Consider the following 12,081-nt stretch of genomic DNA (forward strand, 5'->3'; position numbering starts at 1 on the left):
GACTGGGCTGTCAAGTCCTGGAAGATCTTGATCTTCTTTGCCTTGAGGAACTTTGAGGTAGAGATTGGAGTATGCGATGGAGCACCATCCTGCTGCAGAATTTGTCCCTTTTCATGGTTAGGAATGTTAGAGGCAGCTAAGATTTGTTGATATTTCAGACTATTTATGTTGCCTTCCACCCTGCAGCTCTCTCGCACACCCCCATACTGGATGTAACCCCAGACCATGATTTTGCCACCACCAAACTTCACTGTTTTCTGAGTGAATCTCTGATCCATGCGGGCTCCAGTAGGTCTCCTGCAATATTTGCGGCGACTGTGGTGTAATTCAATGGAAGAGTCTTCTGAAAAATCCACCTTTTACCACAAAACAGTGAAGTTCTTAACAACAAAATCCGTGTCAGCCCTTTTTTATTTGTAATTTTGCCTCAATTTGGTCACTCAAGTGGCCGGCGTATCAATATACATCTCATGTTAACACAGGCTGCACAGATTGTTAGAAATTTCGTCCACGAACGATCAACGAAGTGATAAGAACAAACGCACAACAGGTGCCAAATGGATTCAGCGTCCATGCTGAATCCATTTTTGGAGATTCCGTGGGTTGCTCTGGTTTGATTTTGCAGTTTTAAATTTGTCTACACACAGCTTACTTCAACTGCACTTCATTTTGTTCTGTCTAAACCGGAAGTCCATAGCATAAAATGTCAAAGATGGCCCCGCCCCATTTTCACTCAGGAAACTTGTCTATATGTTAAGTTGTTAATTTTTTTTTTTTTAATTACCAAAAATAATCACTTGCCTATAAATAGTTTTGTTTGCATTTTTTAAATGAAAGAACTGCACTGTTTCACTTATTTATTTTTTCTTAATTGACCTGCTATAGCATTGTATGACGTTGTCTGACAGTAACTCGATACTATTTTACTGTTACTATTTTACTATTTACAAAGTTTGACTGACAAAACGGGTCATTTCATTTATGAATCAATAATTAAAAAAAAAAAGAAATAGCAGCTGAATTATATAGAAAACATGGAAACCTCTGGACATCAACAAGAAAACATCAATATTATCCCCAAGGCGTGCAGAACATCTCGGGTGCTTGGAGCTCACCAGCTCATGTCCACATTCATCTCTGACAGACACTGTGCCAGGTGGCAATCACGGTCCATCTGTGAGGCCCTGGAGTGACAAGAAACACAAAAAACATTTAATTAGCAAAACCTATAATTAAACTCATGCAAATCCGCAGGATACCAACGAAAATGTAACAAACCAGACTAGTAGGAGACAGTAATGGACAGTGTTAGTAAATGAACACATACAGTAGGAGCAGAACAAACTACAATTTTGGTCTTTATTTTCTACACCGTTTACCCATTTCAGGGTTGTAAGGAGCCAATAAATCAATTATTATTAGATGGTAGATGTACAGTCTCTGACAAAAGTCTTTAAACTTCACTTTTTGTGGCAATAGGTGGATTTTTCAGATGAGTCTTCCATTGAATTACACCACAGTCGCCGCAAATATTGCAGGAGACCTACTGGAGCCCGCGTGGATCCGGGATTCACTCAGAAAACAGTGAAGTTTGGTGGAGGCAAAATCATGGTCTGGGGTTACACACAGTATGGGGATGTACGAGAGATCTGCAGGGTGGAAGGCAACATAAATAGTCTGAAATATCAACAAATCTTAGCTGCCTCTTACATTCCTAATTTCGAAAGGGCACAAATTCTGCAGCAGGATGGTGCTCCATCGCATACTTCAATCTCTACTTCAAAGTTCCTCAATGCAAAGAAGATCAAGATCCTCCAGGACTGGCCAGCCCAGTCACCAGACATGAACATCATTGAGCATGTTTGGGGTAGGATGAAAGAGGAAGCATGGAAGACGAAACCCAAGAATGTTGATGAACTCTGGGAGGCATGCAAGATCGCTTTCTTTGATGTTCCTGATGACTTCATCAATAAATTGTATGAATCCTTGCCGAACCGCATGGATGCAGTCCTTCAAGCCCATGGAAATCATACAAAATATTAAATTTGGATCTCACAGTACCACTACTTAACCCTATATTGCTAAATGTATCACATTTCATACACCTAAAATTTCATGATTTTGAGACTAATTCAGAATTTTGTCATTTCTTTTTGAAAAAAAAAAAAAAAAAAAGATGGATGCAAGTCAACACATGTATCTGCAGGTTCCATAAGAAAAACAAACAGGATTTAGCAAGGGTTACAGATATATCTGAGCGGTTATTACACATATTCATTTTGACTTTTCTTTTTACAAATTTGAAAAAAAGGTTTCATTAGGACTAAAGATGTGCTGATCGATCGGGTCCGATCACGTCATTTTCAAAGTATCGGAATCGGCAAAAAAATATCGGACATGCCTTTTTTAAATATATATATATATATATTTTTTTTTTTAATTTAAATCGTTTTCTAATTGTATTTAACGTTACAGACATGTCTTACACTCATCCAGAGTGGTTTTGGCTTAAAGTAGGGCTATCAAATTTATTGCGTTAACGGCGGTAATTAATTTTTAATTAATCAAGTTAAATCATTAATGCATGCGCTGCACGACCCACTCACGCATTGTCACCTTCAATCTATCCAGACGCCGTTTTACCTATAGATAGCGCAAAAAGGCAGCATATAATGAATAGAGAGAATTTTGACAGCCTCTGGAGCCATTTTTTATGTGGCGAATGCCTTACAATACCTCTCTCAGCAGTTAAAATTAACGTGGGAGGCAATGTGGCGAAGAAAGGTAGTAGTTGCTCATTTTCTTAACACCCTGTTCTTTCCCAACGCAGAGAAGATATATCAATTGGTGCCCCTACGCACAGTCATGGCTGCACTTCCCATCATGCATTTGGGCAGAAGTTAAATGGCTGCAGTATCATTTACTGAAAGCTCAACAAATACACTAGATGGCAATATTTAGTCACGATATACAAAGTCACATTTATCCTTTAAGAATTACAAGTCTTTCTATCCGTGGATCCCTCTCACGGAAAGAATGTTAATAATGTAAATGCCATCTTGAGGATTTATTGTCATAATAAACAAATACAGTACTTATGTACTGTATGTTGACTGTATATATTCATTTTTTTCTTAATGCATTGCCAAAATGTATATGATCGGGAAAAATTATTGGGAATGATTGGAATTGAATCGGGAGCAAAAAAAAGCAATCGGATCGGGAAATATCGGGATCGGCAGATACTCAAACTAAAACGATCGGGAGCAAAAAAACATGATCGGAACAACCCTATATTTAGGACCTTATTTTTCAATTTTTGGGATTCTCTGATAATTGCTTCATATTGCTGGCATTAATTAATTCGCCTATGTTGTGTAACATATTTTTGTATTTGAAGTACATTTTTTGTTCAATTTTCACACTACTTTCTGTAGGCGACAAAACTTTTGTCTTACCAAAATTTGATCTTTATGTCTTCATGAAATGATAAATCTTTTTTCAGTGGAACAAATATATTTTTGTACATTCAACATAATATGGGAGGGTCTTAGCTTTCATGAGCCATTTCTGAAACCAATTGAATAATTAAAAGTCAGGTTATTAGCAATTGTTTCTACAAAATGGATAAGCGACAAGACTTTTGTCAGGGACTGTATTGTAGATTGTAGTTCTGTATATTCCCATACTCACTCGACAGAGAAGACCAGCAGGCACATAGGGCAGCTATTCAACTTTTCTTGAGCTTGTTCTCCACTTTTTGAGTCAATGAACTTTTCCTCATTCTCTTCACTTTCCATTAGCTCCTCAATGATATCAGCATCTTTGACCAGAGTTTGACTATCGAAGCAGCTGCCTCGCACCGTTTGTCTTTTCTCATCTTGTTTCATTCCTTCTTCGATACGGGAGGGCCCGGCAACTGCATGGAGATATGTTTGATCTTTTTCAATGTTAGCTTCTGTAGTTATCATTTTACTCCCGCAGTCTTGCCGACTGACAGAAGAATGTGACGAATCAGCAATGTCCAGTTGAGTTTTGGTCTCCGGAGGAAAGGTGACTGGGAAATCTGTTTTTTGGGGGGACATGGGAGGAGGTTTGGGGGAAGGAGGAACCTTTTCAGTCAAGTTATACCATTGTTGTTCAGCCAGTTGCTCTTCCTAAAACAAAAGCAGAAAAGTCAGCAAATACCCAATAATCTGAGGCATCTTAAAGATTGATCCTAGCAATTATATTGTTATGTTAGTTGTGTGTTTACAAACAAATAACAATGATCAATAACAAATCGTCACCCTCTTTAAACAATTGCCTAAGTCACTTTTTACAAAGACGACTGAAATAGTTGGTAATAATAAAAGAAAATTCAAGTTTTTTTGTTGCATTTCCTGAAAAATCTGGGGAAAAAAGATCATTTTAAAGGGGAAGTTCAGAATTTTAGACATTAGGCTTAATCTTCAAGTTAGCTGGGGTTTAATTAGTCCGTGGAGTTTATTATAACAAATTCCGTGCATTTTGTCTATTATTTGTTAGTTTCAGGGCTCTGAAGTAGCTAAGCTTGAGCGGGTCAGTGGTCCCATCATAGCATGCCTCAAAAACAATATAAGCACGCTAAGGGAGTGCCAAAAAAATCGATTATTAGATGCATCGCGATTCAGCACGTGACGATTGGATTACGATTCATATATGTTCAAAAATGAAGATTTTCCCAAATAACTTTACGACAGCCTCACAGAGTTTTTGCATCGAAACAAGGTAAATACGCGATAATATCTCGTTAAAATGGTGGCGTCTGTAATTCTGCTCTCGCGTGCTCTCATCTCCAGTAAGGGTTTTGCTGTTTAATTTTTTTTTTTTTTTAAATGCCCTCCTGTTCAAAATGTTTCTTCCCCCAGTAAATTGAGATTTTAAGCTTTCCAGTGATGTATCACACTTGCAAATTGGACAATTTTGAAATTTGGCTAAATTGGGCGTCTCAGAGCAGAACTTCAAGTCACTTGAGTGTTTTTCGCCATATAAATATGGCGGAAAACATAGACAAGACTGAAAAAGCAGTTTCTGCTCTTGCACTCCTCTTTAAAAGAAACTGCTGTATTTTAAGCTCAAACAACAGTTGTGTTTGATAGAATAATATGTCTATATGCTGCCATAGCAGATTCATGGCGCATTAACCCCCAAACTATTTATGATTTGTCTGTTTTACCCTGAAAACCTCTGTTTACAGACGTTGCTCAACCGCTTTTGTTTCAACCCAGCCATAAAACTAAGGTAACTAATTATATTTATTATTCAAAATGTCTGTCGTTTTTAGCTTAGAATCATTAATTGATGTCTCATATTTAGTTAAAAAAAAAAAAAAAAAAAAAACGACTTTAAAAAAATTATTCACTCACGTATTTTAAAACTTTTAAACAAATTATGTCACAATGAAAAAAATGAAAAAAGTGTCACGGATATCTACCTCATAACTATCGCTTAATTTTATTTATTTTTTTGTTACTCACATTTTCCCCGATATGTTAGATGATAAATAATCGATCCAAATAGAGAAAAATTTAAATAAAAAAAAAAAAAAAACTTTAAAAGGGTAAATATATGAAAAAGAACATCTTGACCACTCCTTGATGTCTGCGATTTCTGCATTATTATATTACCATGTTTCACCCATAAAATCCCCCCAAAATCCAGCTGTGGCCATTCATAGCGGTGTCATGACACTCGGTGATACATGCTACATGGGAGTTGTAGGATCGAAATAAGGTAAGTACGCAATAATATCTTGTTAAAATCATGGTGTCTTTAATCACGCTCTCTCATGCTCTCACCTCGAGTTAGGGTTTAGGGGTTTAAAATTCTTTTCTTTTTTTTTTTTTTAATGCACTCCTCTTCAAAAAATTTTCTTCCCCCATAAAATTGAGATTTTAAGCTTTCCAATGATGTATCACACATGCTTATAAGACAATTTTGAAATTTGACCAAATTGGGGGTCTCAGAGCGGAACTTCAAGTCAACTGAGTGTTTTCCTCCATATGTACGTATATTCCTAGTTAAGAGCTGAAAACCTTTTCAGTAATTAATTGTTGTCCAATAAATTATGATTTGTGTAATAATTGTTCATGTATTCCTAGAAAGGTTCACATCTCTCTGGAAGAATATACACTCAAGTATACAATAGTGAGTCACGTTCAGATGGATGTGTTTTTAATTCCATCCAAGGGTACCTAAACTGGTTGCCAGCCAACTGCAGGACACAAAAAGACAAACTGCCATTCACAGACACAAGTAGTGATCAGAGAAAGTTATGGCATTCTCCCCAAAAGAAGAAGACGTCACATACTCTTGCAGATGGATGTGGAAAATCAGGAACTTCATCCCACTGTTGCTCATGAAAGTATGGTAGCGCAGACTGGAGAGTCATTGCCCACAAAGCTTCTGCAGAGGACAGGTTCTCCTTGGTCCACCATGGTGAGTCAGAATCTGTTGACCTTCAGATGACAATTCTCAGTCTACTAGAATAGATCTACTATGACGCTGTGAATGAGTAATCTTTTCATTGAATACTTACCATCACTCGAGCTATTATATTAGGGACCAGTGTATATCACTTTTACATACATTACACTATTACAACGTAAAAGCACTATTAAATGACATCTATTCTTTTCCTACCGCTGTATCCACTTCACTTGTTTTAAATTAGTGCCATTTCAAGTGCTAACCGTTAGGTTATAAGTAAGTGATATTTAGGATGACTGTAGTTCTACCCGATAGACGCAAATTCGTGTTACATCGTTGCAAACCGAGGACCCCGTGGTTGTGACCAAACGACAACAACATGCATTGTTCTACTCCTCATCGATTTTAAATGTTCACGCCTACCTGGACACATGAGTCTTTGATAGTTTACGTTTCGTCTCCAGTGAGCCGGGGGAAGTTACATCTGTCGCGTCTTCATTGGAAAACCTGCGTTTATTCATGTTGTTTGGCTGCTGATGTGCATTTGTAGTTTCGCGGTACTCTACTTCCGTGTTTTGGGGTATGACGCCACGGAATTATGTCCAATCAGAGATCGTCTATTTCATACGTAACCCCCACGCAGGCTTTTCCTCTTTTTCTCAGTCAAGAGAACAGATTGAAAAATTTATTTATTTATTTATTTAAACATCTTTTTATTTTATTTTAATTTTTTAAAAATATTTTTATTACTTTTCTACGGACAGAAATACAAATAAGGTTGCCTGAAAGTTGGTGGGGTCAATTTGAGGATCCTGTAAAGTTGGTAGTGTATGTCCCAACCGCCCCTATGCAAACCTACGCCCTTGGTTTGGACGTTTATTGCTGTCAATGGCAGCCAATCGGTTTATATGGCATTACTGATTCAACTGATTTTTATAAATAATAAATGAACGCCCCAAATTAAATGTAATTGATAAATTTGTCTGATAAACGTTTGTTTTTATAGCAAATTACCTTTGTGTGCTTCTGTCCACCTGTATCGACACCTGTTTCTTGATAGATGGATGGATGGATGGATGGATGGATGGATGGATGGATAGATAGATAGATAGATAGATAGATAGATAGATAGATAGATAGATAGATAGATAGATAGATAGATAGATAGATAGATAGATAGATAGATAGATAGATAGATAGATAGATAGATAGACTAGATACATGGAAATGATTAAACAAAACTATAAACAAAACAACAATAAAAGGAGGTAAACTACAGTGATACAAGACTAGGTCATCTAGTGATCCACTTTTAAAAGGCACCTACACACAGGCGGAGTTTGACTTTTGGGGCGGGGGGGGGGGGGCACAACATGTTGATGACCCCGAAACGCAGTGTCAGCAATAAAATTAAACTTTATAGAATATTTATAATAGTAAGTTGACAAGTGTTTTTTGGTTTCCCATCATTCTTGAGGCCGATTCTAAATCAGGCTGCTTAGCCAAGATCGTCCTCCATTGAATATGGTACGCCGGCCGGTGTCGTGCCAATGTACAGTAGTTACTCCAGTCAAAAATTGTATCCCCTGGGCGGAGCCATATGGAGGTAGAATTGTGTCTTTATTATTCAATCAAAAAAAAGTTGCTTTAATAAAAATTTTTTTTTAAAAAGTTGCTTCAATCAAAATATATATTTTCAACCCCCAAAAAAGTGTTTGAATGCAAAAATAAATTTAAAACTCAAAAAATGCATGTGGAAGCTATTTTTCTTTGATTTTTTTTTTTTTTTTTTTTGGGGGGGGGGCGGTGGTTGAAGTAAGTTTTTTTTTTTTTTTTTTGATTGAAGTAATGTTGATTTGTGTTTGGGCCACATTTTGGCTAGGTCATTTATGTCTTCATTATTCAATAAAAAAAAATTAAAAAATAATTGCTTCGAAAATATATATATATATATATTTTTTTTTTATTTTCCCCCAAAAGAAAAATCAATCCAAAAAAATTTTTTTTCAATCATGGAAAAAGTTTTTGAAAGCGAAAAAAAATAATTGAGATTGACAATTTTGCATTTGAACACTTAATTTTTCATTGAAAACGTTTTCTTTGATTGAAGCAATCCTTTTTTTGTTTGGGCCGTATTATGGGTTGGACATTTGTGTCTAAATCATTTAATCCCCCAAAAAGTTGCTTCAATCAAAAATTTATACTGTATTGGCCCGAATATAAGACAGCGTTTTTTGCATTGAAATAAGATTGAAAAAGAGGGGGTCGTCTTATATTCACGGTCTAGACCAGGGGTCAGCAACCTTTTTGGTGTGGAGTGCCACTTTCAAATTTTCTTGTCAATCAGTGTGCCACACCGAGATTAATGACGCACATCCAATTTTTTATATCCAACAGAGCTGTAATTTTACCTCAAAGAAAACAACATGAACATATATTGAAATCGTATAACTACCATTCTTTTTCAATTAACTAAAAAATAAATGCATATTGTAGAAAATGTCAAAACTTGAAAATAAGTGCAACAGTTCACTAGCTAGTTGTTCACTATCAACTTAAACAGTAAATTATATGCAGCATTTTAGATATTCTTTTATATTACAAAGATAACAGATGCCTACCTTAATGTGATCCCTGGCCCTGTTTTCCTTGGCTCAGCTCTGATTTCGGGGTTGTACTTTGTGACTTTTAGCTGCTTATCCTTTTTTTTTTTTTTTTTTTTTTTTTTTGAGTGTCTCGTTTTTAGTCAAGCCATCGACCAAAACCTCTGAGCGTGACAAGATCGCCTCTTTGATATATTCGCCATCAGTAAATGGTTTTCCTTGCTTTGCAATGCAGTGAGCAAAGTGATAGCTTGCTTCGGTGGCGGTGTTTTTAGCAGTGACAAAGGTTTTCAGGGTGTGTTTGTTTACTGTACCTGGACACAGCACGTTTTAATGTCTCTGCCTTGTCAGACTCATCCTTGAATTAATTTTCATGTTTTGTCTCGTAATGGCGTTTGACACTTGTTCTCCCCGGGGAGAGGCACGGGCCCGGGTGGACCCCAGCGGCCCCCGGGAGGCTGGCTCTTGCGGTGCGCACGGAAGGCTCGGGCGCGGGCCCGGGTGGAGCCGCGAGGAGCGAGCCTTTCCCCGGGGAGAGAAAGCCTCCCTATCGCGGTGCGCACGGAAGCCTAGGGCGAGAACCCGAGTGGAGCCGCCTCTCCCCGAGGAGGCTGGCTCTCGTGGTGCGCATGGAAGCCTCGGGCGCGGGCCCGGGTGGAGCCGCTAGGAGCGAGCCTTTCCCCGGGGAGAGAGAGGCTCGCTCTCGTGGTGCCCACGGAAGGTGCGGCGGGCGTGTGGGGCTAGAAGACCGATCTAGCCCCATACCAGCCCGGGTGGAGCCGCGGGTGCAGATCTTGGTGGGGGAATAACACTCTTAAATACAGTCTTGATGAGATTGAATTGGCTGTAGTTACGACGTTGGGAACGCTGACTCTGGAATAAAACACGATTTGACCAACATTGTGACAGCCGATGCCTACCAAAAATGATGTAATGTCAAGAGCTCCATTCTCGGGACATCTTTTTATACGTGAAAGCAATGACGTGAGTAAATCCCATGTCTCTTTACACAGGAATTCCCTTGGATGTGTGTGTGGCTTAAATAACAGGGCGCGCAACAGAAAATGTCTAAATTTCAGGTAAAAAGGCGCTTTTTTTTTTTTTTTTTTTTTTGCCATGCGCTCGCGTGTCACTGGTTAACCATTTGCGTGCCAGTGCTGACACGCGTGTCATAGGTTGCCGACCCCTGGTCTAGACATTATACCCATTCACGACGCTGGATGATGCCGGATATCATTGAAGCGATGTTCTGTTATGACAGATCTTAGCTACTCTCCCAATTCACGACGCTAGATGGCGCCAGATATCATTGAAGTGATGTTCTGTCATGACAGATCTCAGCTACTAGTTGAACCAGTTTGCTTTATTTTATTGCAATGTTTTTCCTTATTCAGATTTGTTTCACGACTACAGTTACACTTAGACTTCACTTTGATAAATAATGCAGTTTTTGCAATTTTGTTGTTTTATCACAATAGATTGGTTTATTTGCATTTCAAAAACCAGGAGCCATTCATTTACGAATGTTATTGCACTTTAGTTTACATATTTAAATGTTCAAATATTGAGATTTGAATGAGGCAAAATAACATGCTTTTTCTCTCAAATATATTGTTATAATCAATTGTTTCAGATGTACTGTAATTATTTTCTGTATAAAAATCAATGTAATCTTCAAAAAGTCTTTTTTCAAACTTGAGTCTTGAAAAAGAGGGGGTCGTCTTATAATCAGGGCCGTCTTATATTCGGGTCAATACGGTATATGTATTTTCAATCAAAGGAAAAAAATCATTTGAAAAATAAAATTGCCCTCCCCTAATTTTTTTTTATTTTATATAAATTATATGCAAAGTAAATGACAGTCTACGTTGCTAGTCACATGACCTGTTCGATAATTTTTTTGACCCATTAAAAAAAAAAATTTTTTTTTTGTTCATTTCATTTATTTTTGTTGCAGTTTTATTGCTTCACAACTTTTATGTATAATGGAAAGTCAATTACATGCAATGGCACTTTTCACCCACCAGGGCCCCCCCTTAAAATCCGCTTATGCACCGACACCAATGTTTCCAGAACAGTGAAAAGCAGTGTGTAAAACTGTGCAAAATGTTAGTCAGGCCCAAGATAATCACATTTCTAGAACACTTCAAACGATCAATAAAATTAAGCATCAGCACCCTCAGGAGGGCCTGGAGAGTATTCACCCGAGCAGCCACTAACATTTCAGAGGTACTGCACCACCTGGGCCTCTTCAACAAGATTCTCATAGAGTCATTGTATGCCACTTGCAGTCTCTGAAAACTTGTCTTATTGTAATTTGACCACAGATGCGCTGTGTGGAGGGCCTTTAGCCTTGAACAGGGCGAGCTTGACCTCATCAGAGCACTGACCAAATTTTCGGGAGAGAACATTGGCTTGGACATTTAATGAGCGACACGCTCGAAATATGTCCTCGTTGTCGGTCAGAGTGTCCGGGAGCATATGACCAAGGTATTTTACCTGACTACAGGACGTTAAAACTTGACCAGACAACTTAAAATCAAGAAAAACCAACCGTTTGTCCTCTTTGGTTCTTAAAATCATAATGACACTCTTTGATTCATTGTATTTAATGTTGTACAACTCCCCATTCCCTGAACACACATTGAGTAGCTGCTGCAGACTAGCTGAACTTGTGCATCATCTGCATATATTAGATGGTTCACCACCAACCCACCAAAAACACTCAGTTGCCCTATAAAGGGTTCAAATGGGAAGCTTCGCAACCATAAAATCCCCATCATAAAATTGAAGTAACAGGTGTGGCAGCATTATTAGGGCCCGAGCACTAAGCGTGCGAAGGCCCTATTGTTTTGCAAAGGATTATTTTTTTTTTTATTTTTTATTTTTTTTTTTTTTTTCAGGGCAAATGAAAACGGCCAATTTGGAGGCCTGAACATGCACGAAAAGTCACCAAAATTTGCACATACGTCCGGAAAATTGTAAATTTCGATAATTTTGCAACGTTGCAAAAAAATATAACAAAATG

The 12,081-nt window shown here is 37.9% G+C and overlaps 1 protein-coding gene across 1 annotated transcript; it reads right to left on the reverse strand.

Annotated features, from left to right (window-relative positions):
* Nucleotides 1-393: 393 nt before the first annotated feature.
* Nucleotides 394-7,054, reverse strand: si:ch73-70k4.1 (uncharacterized). Its single transcript, XM_057830447.1, has 4 exons — nucleotides 6,874-7,054; nucleotides 6,332-6,479; nucleotides 3,694-4,157; nucleotides 394-1,184 (listed from the first exon to the last, which is right to left on the reverse strand). The coding sequence occupies exons 1-4, from the start codon at nucleotides 6,969-6,971 to the stop codon at nucleotides 1,112-1,114; spliced, it is 783 nt and encodes a 260-aa protein (XP_057686430.1). The 5' UTR covers nucleotides 6,972-7,054; the 3' UTR covers nucleotides 394-1,111.
* Nucleotides 7,055-12,081: the final 5,027 nt, after the last annotated feature.

Source organism: Corythoichthys intestinalis, chromosome 2 (assembly GCF_030265065.1).
Source record: "Corythoichthys intestinalis isolate RoL2023-P3 chromosome 2, ASM3026506v1, whole genome shotgun sequence".
Classification (NCBI taxonomy): Eukaryota; Metazoa; Chordata; class Actinopteri; order Syngnathiformes; family Syngnathidae; genus Corythoichthys; species Corythoichthys intestinalis.

Bases quoted from the DNA above. Each gene is read 5' to 3' on its own strand.
- si:ch73-70k4.1 (XM_057830447.1), bottom strand. From the start codon at position 6,971: ATGAATAAACGCAGGTTTTCCAATGAAGACGCGACAGATGTAACTTCC. The intron at 4,158-6,331 runs GTATGTGACGTC...CTTTTGTTTTAG, and splicing joins TTCCACATCCATCTGCAAGA to GAAGAGCAACTGGCTGAACA. The intron at 1,185-3,693 runs GTGAGTATGGGA...TTGTCACTCCAG, and splicing joins CTGCTGGTCTTCTCTGTCGA to GGCCTCACAGATGGACCGTG.